The sequence below is a fragment of the Puma concolor genome, chromosome D4 (genome assembly GCF_028749965.1).
Source record: "Puma concolor isolate L17-30 chromosome D4, mPumCon1.1.hap2, whole genome shotgun sequence".
Lineage (NCBI taxonomy): Eukaryota > Metazoa > Chordata > Mammalia > Carnivora > Felidae > Puma > Puma concolor.
In genome coordinates this window covers 74143115-74161605 of record NC_141679.1, presented here as the reverse complement: position 1 = coordinate 74161605, position 18491 = coordinate 74143115, and the positions used below count along the sequence as shown (strand labels likewise).

Below are 18491 nucleotides of genomic sequence, written 5' to 3'. Positions count from 1 at the left end.
CTAGCTTCTAGAAATTAAGGGATCTTTGCATACAAGGTATTCCAAAATAGCCAAGACCTGTATTTTGTGTTCAGTAAAATCAAATGGTGTTAAGGGCCAAGGTGAAAATTCTCCATTACAAAATGGGAAAGCCACTACGTAACCCACCAGGGGACTAGCACCTACCTCTCCATTCGTGCCATCAAAGATAATTGCACTGAAGCTGGGACTCAACCTCTCCCCACTGACTTCATTTCTTTACACGTCCTTGCTCCTTACCCTTGTGACAGGTAAATCAGGCAGTGATCTCCCGTGTTCTCTGAGTCATGAGAAAAGGGACAGCAGCTGGTGGGGGGCGGAAGCCCAGAACGACTGCTCTGCACTGGAGCTTACTGCTCCGAGTGAGGGAAGCCTCATCCCTATTTTACAGATGAAACTGAGGCTCCGCAAGTTTAGCTACCTAGTTCAAGGTCGCCCAGCTAGTTAAGTGGTGAAGCCTTTTAGTCAAAATAGCATTGCAGCGGCTCTTGCGGTGGCTGATAGACCATCCACGTAAGGAAAAATGTAGATCTGAGTTTTTTGGGTAGGGAGGGGTATATTTAACATGAGGGCGTCTTCTATTTTCACACTCAGTAGTTCTAAACTTGGGGCACGCAGAAATGTTTGGAAGCATTTTGCTAGTCCAACGAAGGGGGTGGGTTGTGCTTCTGGCTTTTAGCACTCCGCAGGCCAGGGATGCTAAGACTCGCTGCAATGCTTAAGAAAGTTCTACACAACAAGATATCTACCCCAAGACAGTTTCCTGTCGACACTATAGGTGCTTCATTAGTTCATGAGGCAGAAGTGGTGAAATTACCGTAATTCCCTTTGGCATGAAGTCAGACGCAGAGATGCAGCGACTCATCAAAAGGGAGGTATAAAGGGTAGAGTGGCTAAAATGTGTACAGGAAATAGGCCACGCTGACCAGACTGGTCATTCTGGCCAGCCGGCGGTGCCAACATACTCAATAGCCCTATGAAAGCTCTTCATAAGGTCACAGAAGACAAGCCAGGCTCCACCACTCACTGATGGGGTAACCTTGAGCAAGTTACTTCTCTGAGCTTCAGCTCTATCAAAGGAGAATAATTCAGAAGATTGGGAGGATTAAATGAGGTGTCTGAACATGCCTGGCACAGTCTCTAGGCAGTAAGTTAGGTCCTTTAAGTGGTGGCTCTCATATTTATCTCACCGTTACTATGAAATGCTACATTTGGTTTACGCTCCTCAGCTGTTTCCTTACAATATTTCCAAAGCACAAATGTATATTCCACAAGGTAACTGTTTTGCCAAAGGCTTACGTGAAAATGTGCTCACCCAACTGCTACCTCTACATCTCTTGGAACAACCAAAAAAAAAAAAAAAAAAAAAAAAGTTTAATGGCACTAACAGTAAAATTCAAATTTGAAAAACGAAAAACCTTTGTTAACACACTATATCCAAATTGCATGCTAAAACACTAACGTTCACTATTAGTTCATGCATGCATACTACAAAAGTAGTAACAAAGAATTATTTTTCATGCCCAACTATGGAGGAAACTAGAGCCCATTAATACTTAAATAATAGTGAAATGCCAAGTGCCCAAGAGGGGGGTAGAGCTGGTAATTCAGAAGCTTAACAGGTACTCAAAAGATGCAACTATCTGGTTATAATTAAAATTAAATGAAACAGAATATTTAGCTATATCATCACACACTCACAGTTTGCCAAGGAGAATTAGACAAAGCCACTGTCAAGCTCTCTGGAACTGCAAATGAAAGTGTTTTCAACATTTAAGGAAAAGCCATCATAGAAGCCCTTCTCAAATGCCTTTCTTCTTCCCAATCCCTGTATTTTGTGAGAATGGACCGTGTCCTCCCAGTGCTCAGTGGCTGGACATCTGGGATGGACAGAGGTGAAGGTAACCACTGCAGGACCAAGGAGCACGAATGACAGAGTCCAGACACGCCTCACCGCTAGTCTGGCCCACAGTCCAACAGTCTCTACGAAAAACTATAAGGAGACTGGAACTGGAACAAGCCATATTTAATATCATCCGTTGTATCTCAAACCAAAAACAACAACAAAAAAGGGGGGGGGGCTTCTATGGACCGATGGCTGCGATTCAGAAAATGCTTAACGATACAAAGTAAGTTTTTAAAGGACAGTTTTTATGACAGAATTTTACTCTGTAGCAAGTGTGTAATAAAAAAAAGAAAAAGGTTTATGTCCAGGAATGCCCACTAGGGTTTTTTCCAGTCACCTGGGCACACAGGGTGCATCTTCTAACCAACACAGAGGAGGTGGTACAACACAGACTTCACGTTTGCGTCCTACAAGTTTCACTGCATCTTGACACGATGGCCTAGCTTTGGGCTGACACGAAGGATGCCAAACTTCAGAGCAAAATGGAGGATATTTTCTGACAGGGCCAATGTTCAGTTCTGAGCTTCCTGTTGCAGTGAGCATCCCATTTGAACTCAACAGGAAGAGGTAAAATCTTCTTTGCTGCATTGCTCTGAGCACAGCTGTGGTCTACCTCTTCATCTCCCTTCTGAAGGTAGAGGAAAGGTTCCCACTGTCAGGCATCGGTTAACCAGTGTGTGGTTAGAAGTGCCTCTTAAGGCACTACGGGCCAGCCACCTTGCTCTGTGGGTCACATGTAGTCCTGAAGCATGTACCATGTAATGGAAAGCCAAGTTTCAAAATTAAAAATGGAGCCAGTCACAATCCTGAGTGCTGTGAAGGAGGCAACAAGGCATTCAAACAAAAGATTTAACAAAAACAATGTCTACGCAGTCCATGGCAGGGCTTGAAGATGAAAATTAAAATTTCAACTATGAAATGGGCTCATCAACACCCAGAGACTTGGCTGCCTACCTGGAGTGGAGGGAGGCCCGGAGATCCAATTCTTTAGAGGGTCTACACACGATAACTGGCAAAAAACGTGATAGGACAAAAAAAATCAATCCCTTTCTTTTGAAAATGGTTCTTAAGGGAGAGCTTGAGGTTAGAGTCCTTTTTCCACGGTCCTGCCTATTCAGCCATCCAGAGCTTGAAGGTCCTGTCATAAGAGCAAGTGGCTATGAGCTGCCCATCGGAAGAAATGTCTAGGCCCATCACTTTGCCTTCATGGCCAGCCAAAGTCTTCAGTGGGGACCAGCCTGGGTGTGTCCAGATCTTGGCTGTGTTGTCGTAAGCACCAGTGAGCAAGAAATTCCCATGGATAGCTTTAAGAGAAAAGGGGAGCTGCTTGAGGAATTCACATATCAAAAGAGCAAAGAAAATAAAAGCACAAAAATCTGCTAGAACACATGATTTTGAAAAAGAAGGGATTTCCCCATTTGGAAAAGTCCAACATTCTCATCTACATTCCTATAAGGCCTCCAGGAAAAAGGGACTACAAGCAGACTTAGGGAAACAAGTAACATTATTAAGTTCTTCTGGCTTTTTCCCTGACAATCTGTTCACAGTAATATTAAGGATTCAGTGCTTACAACTTTCATGGAAAAAAAAAAATGACTCAAACATTTATGAAAGTCTTCTTTACTTCCTGAAACAAGAAGCAAGCCGTGCCAGAGCTGTGTCTGAAAATACGCTACGGCGAAGGAAATTAGAATTTGGCCTTCTTCACCAGAGGCCAAATCCTCTCCTGTCACACTTCCGAGTGAAGCCAAAGCCTAGCCTGCATTCCGTGAAGTACAATCTGCCTGTCCTGTGAACGGGCAAACCGGGAGGAAAACTTACGCTCAAACTTGACACCGGTCACTAAGTTCTGATGGGCGGGGATGGTATAGACACAGCGCCGCTGTCGGAGGTCCCACACTTTGCAGGTGTTGTCACCGCTGCCGGTTGCAATGTGGTAGCTGTGGATCAGGTGTAGTATCGAAGTCAGAAACAAAGATACATTCTGACCAATAACCTTCCCACCCGTCATTCAATGAGTTTATTTTACCCATTGGGGGAGAAATTTATTCCATAGATTTCCTTCAGGTGGCCTTCTAGGAACATGATACACCGTCCTGTACGCAGGTCCCAAACACGACCAAATGCATCCAGTCCCCTGACAAAAGAATTTATAGATGAACACTCTGAATCCATTTCTCCGTGGAAGCAAGCATACGTAAGAGGTGAACCACTGAGCTGCCCCTGGCTATGTGGAAAAGGGCTTACCCAGTGCCAGCCAAAGAGCCATCCTGATGGAAGGCGATGTCATACACGCCCATGCTGTGGCCTTCCTGATGCAGGATCTCCTCTTGAGCCTCTAAATCCCATAAGCGCCATGAGCGGTCATAGCTACAAAAAAAATTAACTAGAAATTAACTAGCAGATATTCAGTTCCTACAATGTGTTATAAACACTTGTAGCTTAAATTATGCTTCTGAAACTACTTGTACAACCGTATTAACAAGAAATTCTTTTCTGGTATAAACAATACCTCAACAACTAAGCATATCTGTCTTGAGTGCTAACTGGGAAACCATGGACTTCCTAGTAACTTACTTCAGTGGCTATTTTAAGAATACAATTTCCTAAGAATGGCCCAGCAAAGGCTGTTGCCTTCTTTCTTTCTCAGTTCAACTGTTAAGTTTTTTTACTCACTGACTATTTGTTGGGCCTTCAACTGATGCTGGGGAGACAAAGAACAATAAGCAAATAGATCAATGCAACAGATGAGAAAGTATAGGAAGAGACCTACACATTTTTGGTCAAAGATATTCAAATGAGACCACTAAAACCATTTCAATAGGGAAAACAAAGTCTCTTTAATAAATGCAACTAGAGGGGCACCTGGATGGCTCAGCTGGTGGAGCACGTGACTCAGTCTCAGGGTCATGAGTTCAAGACCCACGTTGGGGTAGAAATTACTTAAACAAACGTAAAAAGCAAAAAACGAAAAACACCTTAAACAACAAAAACATGTTCGTATAAAGCACTATATGAGAATGTTCGTGACACCTTTATTCTGAGTGATCCAAACCTGGAGAAAGCCCAAATGTCCTTCAGTAAGACAAGGGATAAGTAAACTATGGCAGAGTCACACAACTGAATACTCCTCAGCAATAAAAAGAAACTTCTGGGGCAGCTGGATGGCTCAGTCGGTTAAGCATCCGACTTCAGCTCAGGTCATGATCTAGCAGTTTGTGGGTTCGAGCCCCACATTGGGCTCTGTGCTGGCAGCTCAGAGCCTGGAGCCTGCTTCAGATTCTGTGTCTCCCTCTCTCTGCCCGTCCCCTATTAATGCTGTCTCTGGTCTCTCTCTTTCAAAAATAAACAAACATTAAAAAAAAAATTAAAAAAAAAAAAGGAAACATGCAACATAAATGAATCTTAAAAACATACTGACTAAAAGAAGCCAGCCACAAACGAATTCATAAAGTATGAACAGACAGAATTAATTTACAGCGATAGAAATCAGATCAGTGGTTGCTCTGGAAGGGGGAGTCCGTTGGGAAGGGACATGAAGGAACTTTCTAGGGTGATTGGAAATATTCTATTAAAAGGAATGTGGGTTACATGAGTGCATGAAAATAAGTCCATTCTATTACATGTAAATTACATCTCAATTAAAAAGTTCTTTAACACATTCTGCCCTCAATGAACTTACAGAACCAGAAAAGGAAACCAATTTGCACTCTTTTAACAAAGATTTTATTTTTTTTTTGAAAAAATTTTTAATGTTTATTTTAGAGACAGAGAGTGCTTGTGTGCACAAGCCAGAGAGAGGCAGAGAGAGAGGGAGACACAGAATCCAAAGCAGGCTCCAGGCTCGGAGCTGCCAGCACAAAGCCCGACGCAGGGCTCACAAACTGTGACATCATGACCTGAGCTGAAGTCGGATGCTTAACCGACTAAGCCACCCAGACGGCTCTAAAGATTTTATTTTTAAGTAATCTTTGCACCCAACATGGGCCCTGAACTTATAAATCAGAGATCAAGAGTCACATGTTCTACTGCCTGAGCCAGCCAGGTACTCCAGAAAGGGAGACTGATTTGTAAGCAGAGAGATTACAATACAACGTGTGGCAGAAACAAAACAAAACATTGGTAAAGAGAATATGGGGCACCTAAATGGCTCAGCTGGTTGAGCGTCCAACTCGATTTTGGCTCAGGTCATGACGCCAGGGTCATGGGATTGGGCCCCGCATCGGGCTCCACGATAAGCATGGAGCCTGCTTTAGATTCTCTCTGCCCCTCCCCGACTCCCTTAAAAAAGAAAAAAAGTGAAAGTTCTAGTTTTCTGGCAATTAGTGACTGAAATTTCTGATTAACTGCAATTTAAAAGCAAATACACTTGGGGGCACCTGGGTGGCTCAGTTGGTTAAGCACCCAACTTCGGCTCAGGTCATGATCTTGAGGTTTATGGGTTTGAGCCCTATGTCAGGCTCTGTGCTGACAGCTCAGAGCCTGAAGCCCACTTAGGGTTCGGGGTCTCTCTCTCTCTCTCTCTCTGCCCCTACCCTGCTCCTGCTATGTCTCTCTCTCTCTCTCTCTAAAATAAACAAACATTAAAAAAAAAAAACTAAAGAAAAAAATAAAAGCAAATACACTTGGCAATAACTTTATAACACTCTTTTCGGATTTTGAGTCACTGCAGTCCAAGAAAATCCTACTTGAAGATTTCTGTTCTTAAAATTTACTTGGCAGTTAGTCGTAAAGGTTAACAACATGCCATGGGCCTGTATGAACAGAACAGGATGGCTTACCAAGTGGTGCCCAAGAAACGTCCTGATGGATGCCACATTACACGGGCCACACGTACTGTATGCCCTTCAATATCTGCCACTGGTTCATCACTGAAAAAGAAACAAATACAAGTGAGTGAGCTATTTTATAGTCATAAATGTTCATTGAATTTGTTAACTGTTGTGACCGATGTACTCATTCTGTATGATTTAAGAGACCATGTAACTAAACTCATAGTTTATTAAAAATGCAGGGCTTTTTTTTTTTTTTTTTTTTTTTAATTTAAGGAACAATTTATGTTACTTTCCCAAGTTTTAAAAGATTCGGGACTATTTCATGTGCTTACAAGGCAAAACTGCCCAAAGTATTTCGATAAACAACTATCTATCTTTCTATATCTCAATTCACTGTGATAATCAACTCTTTAATTTTTAAATGTTTATTTGTTTTTGAGAGAGAGACACAGTGAAAGAGGAGGGGCAGAGAGCCTGATGCGGGGCTCCAACTCACGAACTGTGAGATCGTGACCTGAGCTTAAGTCAGACGCCCAACCAACTGAGCGACCCAGGTGCCCCGATAATCAACTCTTAATGCTGTTCTCATTTACGATTAGAGAAAAATAAAAGATAATTCAGCCTGACAAGCAAAACAGTCTCCTTACACCAAAGGAGTGTTAAGATTCTAGAAAGAAAACATACTTTGATAGAGATATGAAGCTACAGAAATCAAACAGTTTTGGTGCAAGTGGATTACAGATAAATTTTCCTAAAACTTTAGCTTGTTGAAGGATCCACATGAAAAAAGGAACTCCTAAATAGACGCTTAGTTTCGTTTTGGTAACCATTAAATTCTCTTCCCCAGTAATCATAGAAAAAAAGTTCTGAAACACCAGTGAAAGGAAATAAACACAAACCCTAAGGAGGGCAATTAAAAAGGGAACTTTGTCAATGTGCATACGTAGAGCTAATCAAAGCCCCAGGGGAACAAATATTGCTAAGTGATATGAAGCCAATTAAAACTTGCTCTGCTCAGAAGACAGACCCTATCTGGCAAAGGATGGAGAAACTAATTAGCCCTCTACAGAAACCTGGAATTAAAGTCTCATGTGCTTTCCCAAAGAAAAAAAAAAAAAAACTAAGCAACTGAATTCAGATTTCTTTTAGCCAGCAAAGTGCTTTCAAGAATTTTTTGGAATACAACCATCATAAACATGTTAAAAACAACAACAACATCAACTGTTATAACGGGAGAATACAGGCTAGGCAAAGGAGGAAGCAGTTGGGAGGAGACATCAGTTCCTTGGCAAGACTGTCAGACAGAACTTCACTTTCCTCTCCCCTGTACCCATCTGCTAGGAACCAATGTGCTGCCAAGAATATTATCTTTAGTCAATCTACCAAATGGTGCATTTCTCCAATGTCAATGTATTGCATAGGAGGTGTAAATATATCTTTCCAGAATAACTGGAGTGGGAAAACAATGGCCACTATGTTAGAGGCAAAAATCGAGGTCCAAAGTTAACAAATAAGAAAAACCGGACCCAACTCCTTTGGTGGGAACAGGTCTAAGAAAGAAATCCTACATTCCACATTCACACCAAGCTCCCTGGACTCTCAAGATCATCTCTGGAGTTAAATGCCAGATTTTCAGGTCCCAAGGACCAATCAAGCAATTATTTACCTTAGTGACTGCAATATGGACAGAACAGTAATATTTACCTGTCAAGGCTCCAAAGCTTCACAGAACCATCAGCAGCACAAGACGCCAGATTGACATCTTTCTGGTCCAAGGAGACAGTGGATTTTGGATGGAATACAATTGCTCCTACGTTTGTGTTATGGCCTGAAGGGGTGTAAGAGATGAAAGTTAAAGGGTCCCCACTTGTTCTTTTTTTTTTTTTTTTTAATTTATTCCCCTCCCTTCCCAGAAGCGGGCCCCTACTCCTTATAATTTATGTGTGAAAACAGACTATGATGAGTAATACAGACAAGTATTAGAGAACATGTGGACAGATAAGAGTAGTAAAGTGACTACTCAACTATTAAAAAAAAAAAACTGTTTTGGGGCGCCTGGGTGGCGCAGTCGGTTAAGCGTCCGACTTCAGCCAGGTCACGATCTCACGGTCCGTGAGTTCGAGCCCCGCGTCGGGCTCTGGGCTGATGGCTCAGAGCCTGGAGCCTGTTTCCGATTCTGTGTCTCCCTCTCTCTCTGCCCTTCCCCCATTCATGCTCTGTCTCTCTCTGTCCCAAAAATAAATAAAAACGTTGAAAAAAAAAAATTAAAAAAAAAAAAACAAACTGTTTTAACTTAAATCAATATTTAAATTACAAGGGTGCCTGGGTGGCTCAGTTGGTTGAGCGTCTAACTCTTGGTTTCAGCTCAGGTCATGATCTCAGTTTCTTGAGTTTAAACCCTGTTCTCGGCTCTGCACTGGCAGAGTGGAGTCTGTTTGGGATTCTGTCTTCCTCCCTCTCTGCCCTTCCCCCACTCATGCTCTTTCTCAAAATGAAAGATAAACTTAAAACAAAACATTTAAATTACATTAAAAAAAGCAAAACAAAGGGGCACCTGGGTGGCTCAGTCGGTCAAGTGTCCGACTCTTGATTTCAGCTCAGGTCATGATCTCAGGGTTTCCTGAGTTCGAGCCCCATATCGGGCTCCATGCTGACAATGCAGAGCCTGCTTCAGATTCTCTCTGCTCCCGCACCCTCACACTGCCTCTCTCTCAAAATAAATAAACTTAAAATAAAAAAGGTGCAAAACACAAACAACCTTTATTTATTTGGTCTAGAGACTGTACAATGCCAGAGTGGGGTTGTACACAAGAGAATAGTGGTTTGTGTATAAGGTCATTATGTTCCCACCTTGTGGTCAGAGAAAACCAAACCCTGTCAATTCAAATCAAAAATGAATCTTGTGTGCACTGGGTCTGAGTGTCAGGCAGAGTATTAGTTTCACTGTCTGAAGAGGGTTCACGCTGGGAAAACGAGTGACATATAAACAAGATTCTAACTCACCTCGGAGAGTGTGAAGGAGGTTGCAATCGGGAACAGACCAGAGCTTGCAAAGCCCACTCCTATCAAATACAAAGGAAAGCATCTCAGCCAGGGTTGGTCTGGGAAGGAAAAGGTACCTTGGTAACATTCCTAAAGCACAATCTTTTCTCACCCCCAAAAAACTTTACAGTGGCACACAGAAAAAGAAAGCTTATCGTTTGATGGTTTACAGAAGAAAGCTATATGCACGTCTTCACGCAACCCGAGGCCTCTACAGGACTGTAGTTAATATAGCACAAGCTATTCTCCTCAACGTCTAGAGTGATCGGTGAGGAAAAAGAGGACAAATTAAACTATCCAACAGTAATATTAATAATCATACTAACTCCTTAAATATGAAGAGCACTTTACTACTTACAAAGTCCCTAAAATTTTTTAAAAAGACTTTATTTCAGAAAATTTCCAACAAATTACTTTTATTCCTATCATCTCAGTGATCCTTATAATAGACCTGTGAGGTACATAATGCGGGAATGATCATTTCTACTTCTAAGGAAGGTAGCGGAGGCTTGGAGAGGCGGGGGGATTTGTGTAGGTCCTTCGCTTTCTCCTGAACCAGGCTCAATTTCTATCTAGTCAAGTAGTTCCTGTGCATGCAAAGTAAGGAAGTTTCTCTTCTCACTTGATGGCCATGTCCCAGGAAAATAACTGAATCACTAAATAGAACAACAAAATTATCACATCCTAAGGGCTTTCTGCATATGTGGCAATAACTAGAAAACAACAACAACAAACAGTAATTCGTGTTTACTGAGTCCTTACCACATAAGGCGCACTATTAAGGTAAAATGGTTTACAACATTATCTCATCCTCCTTTACACATAAGGCAACTGAAGCTTACAGAGTACCTTGCCTGGGCTATCTAACTTAAAAATAAAAGCTATACTGAGGTGTGGATACTGGTCAGTCTATAAATCCACTATTTATCTGCTCCAAAATGCTAGCATCAAGAGCATGACTGATGTGTCATAGATCTCTGGTGTCCCCTGTGAACAGGCAGAAATATTATACCCAGACTATCTTGTATAATATAAGGGGAAAGTACTGGCATCTCTAGTTTGGTACGATCATGAGAAGCAGAGGAAAAGGACACAGAAATGAGCACCTAAGAAAAAGGCTGATCCCCCACCCCCCCCGAACCTATCCTCCATTTAGGAAAAAATATCATGGGACTTACCAACAAGCTGTGGCCAGCATTTTGGAATTAGGACTAAAGTGGCAGTAGGAGATAGGCCGATCATCCCCAATCTGACTGCAGAAATTATTCAAAGACTTAAAAAAAAAAAAAAAAAAAAAAAAGAAAAGACAAACAGTAATCATTAATAGGCTGATCCAAGAGTTTTTTAGCTTTTCCACAATAAAAAAAACAACTTTCTGGTTTTAGCCACCCTCCCACCCCCACAAGATTCTTTTACACTTTTGTTGTTAGGAGATACTTATGTTAACGAATGGAGTTAAGGCTCACCTGGAACTCACATGCTGTCTTTTACACTAGCAGTATCACTAGTTTCTGTGTCAGCTCAACACACCCAGGAAAACCATAGAGAGAGCTAAAGTACAGCTTTGACATATTCAAGGGGGAACTAAAGTGTAGACCCACAGGCCTCTGTTGAGTCCTAATTACAGCAGGTTCCTGCCACCTTAACTGCCACAGTTGCCTGTACCTTCCAAGAGGCAGGTCGAAGTAGGAAATCTAATGTGTAGTTAAGAGCCCTTAATATATTAGACAATCACTGAGAGCATCTCACCCGGAGAGATTTGTGCAGCTCTTGCATCTGGGAGGTCCTCGTTGTCTCTGGAATCTCTTTATGGAGACGGGCCTCTTCTAAGCGTTTCATTGCCCTGTGACACAGAAACATTACTGTGAACAGACAGACTGGAAACAAAGGTCCACACAAGTATCCCTACCATCAGTTTCATTTAAGAACCACCAGTCTTTATAAAACAGATCATCACTGCTTAAGAGAAAACAAGAAAAAATATGCTTCTTTCTCCTTCTAGAGGCTCTCTGTACCTTGGCAGCGAATAATTAGCAATCCACAGTCTAGCAACCTTCAGGCTGTTTGGTCCTTCATGGTACCAGGTTTGTTGATACTGAAATTTAAATTAAGAGCAGAAATGTTAAGTCTGAAGCATTCCTGCTCCTCCTAGCTGTCAGTTCTCTATTGTAACTGCCTAGAAAAAAGGTGAATTAGTTCAGTCATAGGATGAAATCAGGTGTGTGTGCTTTTTACGGTGTGTGTGTGTGTGTGTTTTAAAGTAGGCTCCATGCCCAATGTGGGGCTTGAACTCACAAACCTGAGATCAAGAGTCATATGCTCCACTGACTGAACCAGCCAGGTGCCCCTCTACTGTGTTTTTATGAACTCTTATTGGATGGCTTCCGGTTCCTTGTTAGAAGTTACACTAGGAATGCTATGGTTTTTTCCATGTGTTGAAACCTACCTACCTTCATTTATACCCACACAGGAACCACAAACTATGGTCAACAATTATTCCTGAATGGTAAAATCCTCAAAACTTCCCTTCCCTCTAGCAAAGCAAACCCTGAAAACAGAAAATGAGAGAACTAACCCCTCATTTCCTTCACTTTATTACTGTGACGCCAAAGACATATTTTACCTCTTCTTTGGACTTCTTAGATTTCTCATCATCTTTTTTGGTCTTTTTTAAGGCATCAGTACCAACCACTGAGAGGATATTTCTTAACCTGTAACAAAAAAGACCAGAATTTAAATGGAGTTGAGATAAAGCTAGGAAAAATGTATCTAAGAAGGGAGAAAGCTTGCCCTACTCTCTCCATTTAAAGCAACCTTAAGAGTCATATCATGCCTAAACTTCCAGCATGATTTCTTCTTCTTTTTTTAAGTTTATTCATTTTTTTAGTAATCTCTAGACCCAATGTGAGACTCGAACTCACGACCCCAAGAACCAAGAGTCGCATGCTCTACCAACTGAGCCACCCAGGCATCCCTCCAGTGTGATTTCTTTCACTCGGTCTTCTTTATTTAGAGATTGCTTAAATTGAACTATAAGCAATTACTGTTTTCAGTTTAGAGTCAACGAGCCCCAACACTGCTACCACTTGGTCTGTGAAGACAGCCAACTTTTGCTCCATGCCACAATGTGCTGCATTACGGACTGAGGTGCTAAGTGTACAAAAACGACTAAGCAGCAGTTCTTCATTCCAAGTAGCATAATCCTGGGGGTTGGGAATGCGGGCGGAGAAGGGAGAAGGTGGATGGACAGAAAGTAACAGGGAACCACAATACGTTATAGTAAGTATTGACAGTGGTAAGTGCTGGGCACTGAGGGGAAACATAAAAGAAATACCTAACCTAGGCTTGAAGGGAAAATCAGGGATGGTTTCAAAGAGGTGTTCCCTACACTGAGTCCTCAATTAGTAAGGTCGACAGGTCAAGAATGGGACAACTGAAGCTGAGGGTTCAACAAATGCAAAGGTCTGGAGACAGCAAAACAGTTGAACTTGGAATCACAAATAGTTCAGTATGGCTGGAGCACCAAGTGCCAGAAAAGGGCTGGTGAAAGCTAGGGCTACAAACAGAAGAAGGGGCCAGGTCACAAAGAGCTCCTCATGCCATGGTAAAGACGGTTTACCTTTGAGAAAGATCCCTGGGGAAGTAGAGAGAATGGATTGAAGAGGGAATAATAAAGGCAGGGAAATCAGTCTACTATTTAGGAATCCCTGGAATCTTAATGGTGGTCTGAATTAAGACAGAGGCAGTAGGGACTCGAGACATTCACCTAAGGGTCGCCATAGTAAGACTTTGCTGTTGGTTGCAAGATAAACAAACAACACTAAAAGTATACCCTTTGTAAATGCTATTGAGAGAGTAACATTCTATGAGAGGTAATAAAGAAGGGGCTTACTTTATAAGGGGTCAGGTGATAAAAGTCTTCTTTGAGAAGGTGGCATTTATGCTGAAACCAAAAGAATAAAAAGGCTTTAAAAGGCAAGAGAGGGGAGGGGTGCCTGGGTGGCTCAGTTGGTTAAGCATCCAACTTTGGCTCAGGTCCTGATCTCATGGTTTGTGGGTTTGAGCCCCACGTCGGGCTCTGTGCTGACAGCTCAGAGCCTGGAGCCTGCTTCAGGTTCTGTGTCTCCCTCTCTCTCTGCCCCTCCCTTCACACTCTGTCTCTCTCTCTCAAAAGTGAACATTTAAAAAAAAAAAAGGGGAAAAAGAAATATTAAGTGGAAAAACAGAAAAAGAGTTTGAGTATTCCAGGAAGACCCTTAAGGCTACTAAGTCTATTAAATTCAGGAAGAGAGGCACAAAAGATTAAAGAGTATGATCCACAGTTTTTTTTACTCCATGTTGTTGTTTTTTTTAATGTTTATTTATTTTGAGTGAGACAGAGTGAGAGAGAAGAAGGAAAGGCAGGGAGAGAGAGGGAGTGTGTGGAGAGAGAGGGAGAGGGAGAAATGTCTCAAGCAGGCTCCATGCTCAGTCAGGAGCCTGATGTAGGGCTCGATCCCATGACCCTGGGATCATGACCTGAGATGAAATCGAGAGTCAGACTGAGCCACACAAGCACCCCTACTCTATGTTTAATAAAAAGACACTGTTGGATTTTAAGCAAGCAATACCACAAGTCTGGGACTATTACAATCATCTAGGTGTGAAAGCAATGAAGGTAGAGAAAAGAGAAGGTAGATTTGGGCACAAATCTAGAACAGACTAGATTTTGCTGATGGATTACAAAGGAGGTAACGCAACTGAAAACTGTGGATGGTAATGTTATTTAAAAGGAGAATAGGAGAAGGGAGGGAAACAGATGAGTTGATTTATACATGTCCAATTTGAAGTACCTACAGAATATCTAGGCTACAAATTGCGACCTGGGAGTCCTCAGAATATAAGTGGTAAACAATGCCACAGGAGTGGATCTCATCACCCAGGATGAGTGTAGAATCAAGACAAAGAACTGCAGTATATAAAGGTTAGGCAGGGGAAAGAAAGAGGCTTAGAAGAATTAGCCAGAGAAATAGGATAAAAATTAGGATTTGGTTTATGAAAGGGAGTGTTTCAAAGAGGGAGTAGCTGACAGTGTACCCGGGCTATTCTTAGTAAAGATAAATTAGTGACCTTAATAAAGAGCAATTTCAATGTGGCAGTGGTCGGTTTGTTGATGAATAAATGAGGGGTAAGGGCCCAAACAAAGTAAATGCAGTAAGTGAGGAGTAGCTGAGCCTCAAGGAAAAGGGGACCGGGGGGGAGGGGCAGGCTGTCATCCATGCTTCAGAGGAGCCCATCATACCCAGAGCTCATGGCTCAGTTCTCCTAGTGCCAGGGGTAGGCAAGCGGTGGCACAGAGCACTTCCTCCAACACTGTGCTCTGGTAGAGAAAGCACTGACTGGTCCCCTCCCCAAGTTCCACTCTTCTGAAGTACCGTTTGCACCCCTCCCCCACTAGGACAACCAGCCCCCTCCCATCTGGGAGCTGCCTTTTCTGTCTGTCCTTTAGCCCTTCCTGGCCCCCAGCTACCTGCCCAGAGCTGCCCCCTCTTCTCCGCTCCTCCCACCTTGTGGCCAGCCAGCCTGGTTTTGTAAGATACTGGGTTGGTACACAGTGTTGTTGGTTTTTTTCCCCCTTGTTATTTAAACAGGCCCAACATTATTGGTTCTATTTAATGGACACGAGATAATGGGAGAGGTTTAGTGACTAAATGCACAGACCATGCAAACCAGGGGAAAAAAAAAATGATGAAAGGGAGAGATGGGACAGTGGAAAGACAAGGGAGGTCCTCATAACTGTGTATGACTAGCCTGTCACTAAGAGACTCTGTGACCTTAAAATCACAAGAGGAACATCATCTGAAGAATAACCTTTCAATAATAACCAAAAAGTACTTATCGTTATGTTTTGTCACTGACAAAGAAAGCGTGTTGTCTAAATGTTCCAAGTTCGACAACAAATATTTACCCAACTCATAATTCCACACTGGGGAAGGGGGGTTCGTATATTAACACCCTATTCATAGTTTAGAAAAAAAAATTAGTAATGGAGTAAAAAACTGGCCTACTTAGATCATGGGCTACACTATATAAAAACAACTGAGTAACATATTTTATTAACATTACCTAAGACGTTCTATTAAAGTCTTACTACAAATATCAACTAAAATTGGAAAGTAGAACCTTGTGATTAAAGATGAGGGTAAAAATTTAGAAAGGGCACACCTTTCTCTTCTTTCAGCCGGACCCTCTCCAAAGAGTGTGATGGGCTCCCCCAAGGCTCTAAGGCAAGCCTTGACCTCTGAGTCATCAGTGGAAACATTGATTTGCCGGGCTCGCTTTCTTCTCTCAAACTCGGCTAATACTTCAGCCTGTCGTTCACTGATGTGCTCTTCAATTTCAAACACCTCTCCTATAAAAAGAACAGGCAATATCAGCATAATCACCAGATCTTCAAATAGGAGAAAAAATGTCTTACAATTGGAGTCTGTGTATACCTCTAGGAACTAATCTAGTACATAAATTCATAGTTTACTGTTTCTCAGTTTATTAGATTGTGTCAAACACAAAAACTAAATGGCACAGCTTTAAAAGGCAGGAAAATTGGGGGGGCCTGCGTGGTCAAGTCGGTTGAGTTGTCTGACTCTTGATTTTGGCTCAGGTCATGATCTCGGGGTTGTGGGATCAAGCCCTATGTCGGGCACTGCACTGAGTGTGGAGCCTGCTTGGGATTCTTTCTTTCCCTCCTTCCCTCTGACCCCTCCCCTGCTCGTGCACTCACTCTCTCTCTCAAAAATAAAAAATAAAAACAATCTGTACATCACAATTTCATTTATGAAAAAAATTACAAATTTTTACAGCTTTATTAAATTACTGAAAAACCCAGTTAATAAGGATTACATTTTCTACTTCACACATTTCTAGTTTCATTTCTTTCAAAATAAAAATAACTATTAGTTTATTTTTATTTTTTAATTTTTTTTTTCAACGTTTTTATTTATTTTTGGGACAGAGAGAGACAGAGCATGAACGGGGGAGGGGCAGAGAGAGAGGGAGACACAGAATCGGAAACAGGCTCTGAGCCATCAGCCCAGAGCCCGACGTGGGGCTCGAACTCACGGACCGCGAGATCGTGACCTGGCTGAAGTCGGATGCTTAACGACTGCGCCACCCAGGCGCCCCAAAATAACTATTAGTTTAAAACATATTTCATTGAGTGCGAAAACTGGAGAACTAAAAGGAGAGAATGGTACAAACCACAGTAGCTTCAAATCAATGCCAGAACTATGTTAGATCTTCAGAAGACAAATGGAATCAATTTGAATCCAAACACATACTTATTAGGGGTGTATGGGTCAGTTAAGCTTGCAACTCAGGTTTACTTTCTGCCTAGGTTCATGAGTTTGAGTCCCACATCGGGCTCTGTGCTGAACAGGGCCCCACCCACTCGAGTTCTCTCTCTCAAAATAAATAAACTTCAATATACACTGAATAAATTCCTGGTAAAATTACTAACAAGTTTATGGGAGAAAAACTGTATAAAAGGTTTTAAGAAAAAGTCTCTCTGGATGTTGCTAACTGGGGTAGGCAAAGGATGGCCTTATAAAGATGCAAATTTAATTGAGAATTTTTTGACATTATAAAACAAAGATAATGAGGGACTCACAATTTGCATCTTACCAGAGGTTATGTTAATATTTCCTGCTTCAATTCCAGCTTTAAGTCCTTCTTTTCCCAAAATCCCAGACTCTCCTTTGGCCAGACGCTCCCTCTCCTTCTCTTCCAAACTTCCGTAATAGATATGTGGTTTCTTCACAACAGGAGCAACTAAGTCATCAGGTGCCTTAGTTTTGGTTGCCTGCTAAATCAAAGACCTGGATTAACTTAAGGCTCAGTCTTAGCAATTCACTAGGCTTCCCCCAAAGGATGGAGCTTCAATCCTATTTCCTCCCCAAAGGACAAGCTGGACACCAGTTAAGGTATCTTCACTGATTGGCCGGGGGGGGGGGGGGGTCTCTTAATCACTTAAGTTTTGCAGATAGGAAGAGGCTGGAAAAACTAGTGAATTACTTTTGGTAATTTTTCTATCAAAGGTTTGCTTTGGCACATGTTTACATCATTCGGTGGCAATCTCTTCTTGGGTTTTATGAAACACCCGAGGCTTCGGCTCATCCCAGGGGAAAGAAAGGATAACAAATAACCAACGCAATTATTAAGGGGGAACAAGTTAGTTACCGGCCTACACATTTCAAACGTTTTCAGTCGTAAGGCAACAGACATGAAGTTTGAAGGCCTTACTACAATTAAGAAGTCTGACACAGACATACATCTGGGCCACAACACTACTCCCTTTCAGAGCTCCGTTTTTGGACCAGTCGGAAGAGGTATTTACCGTTAGGGGCTGTAGTGAGAGATGCAAATCAACTAAAACACAGGCAAGCACTCAGAGATCAGGAAAACGCTGCAGCGCTAAGGCAGGACCGAGTCTCGCAGCCTTTCACCCCAGTCCTCCACCGCCTTAGCCCGTTCCCGAGCGGCCCCAACCCCCAAGAACACCCTCCCAGCCCCCTTCGCGCTTCTTGCCGGAGTGAGCTGACATCCGTACCGTGGAGGAGGCTCGTGAGGAAGCCATGCTGAGCCCTGGAGCCGCGAAACCCCAGCCGAAGACGAGATCTGCGTTTCAGACCGTCCACCGCGCGCCCAGCAAAGCGGAAGTACGTCACCGACCGGAAGTGGGCCGAGGGCCGACGCAGCGTCCTGGGTGACGGGTA

At 42.5% G+C, this 18491-nt stretch overlaps 2 protein-coding genes across 4 annotated transcripts in view; one reads left to right on the top strand and one right to left on the bottom strand.

The window, feature by feature from the left end:
* CDC26 (cell division cycle 26) overlaps nucleotides 1–18491 on the top strand; it is a 33909-nt gene that overhangs the window by 8823 nt on the left and 6595 nt on the right. The window lies entirely within an intron of this gene.
* On the bottom strand, nucleotides 2030–18460 carry PRPF4 (pre-mRNA splicing tri-snRNP complex factor PRPF4). Of its 3 annotated transcripts, none has more exons than XM_025931612.2 (14): nucleotides 18326–18460; nucleotides 17401–17578; nucleotides 15946–16132; nucleotides 12365–12452; nucleotides 11757–11836; nucleotides 11491–11584; nucleotides 10920–11014; nucleotides 9703–9761; nucleotides 8404–8527; nucleotides 6706–6795; nucleotides 4172–4294; nucleotides 3954–4061; nucleotides 3746–3864; nucleotides 2030–3228 (listed from the first exon to the last, which is right to left on the bottom strand). In XM_025931612.2, exons 1-14 carry the CDS (start codon nucleotides 18350–18352, stop codon nucleotides 3035–3037), a joined length of 1566 nt encoding a protein of 521 aa, XP_025787397.1. In that variant the 5' UTR covers nucleotides 18353–18460; the 3' UTR covers nucleotides 2030–3034. The 3 variants fall into 3 exon arrangements, with proteins under 3 accessions (XP_025787397.1, XP_025787324.1, XP_086539867.1); XM_025931539.2 differs by having other exon boundaries at nucleotides 17401–17581; nucleotides 18326–18452; XM_086683741.1 differs by lacking the exons at nucleotides 11757–11836; nucleotides 12365–12452; nucleotides 15946–16132; nucleotides 17401–17578; nucleotides 18326–18460 and having other exon boundaries at nucleotides 9703–9800; nucleotides 11491–11507.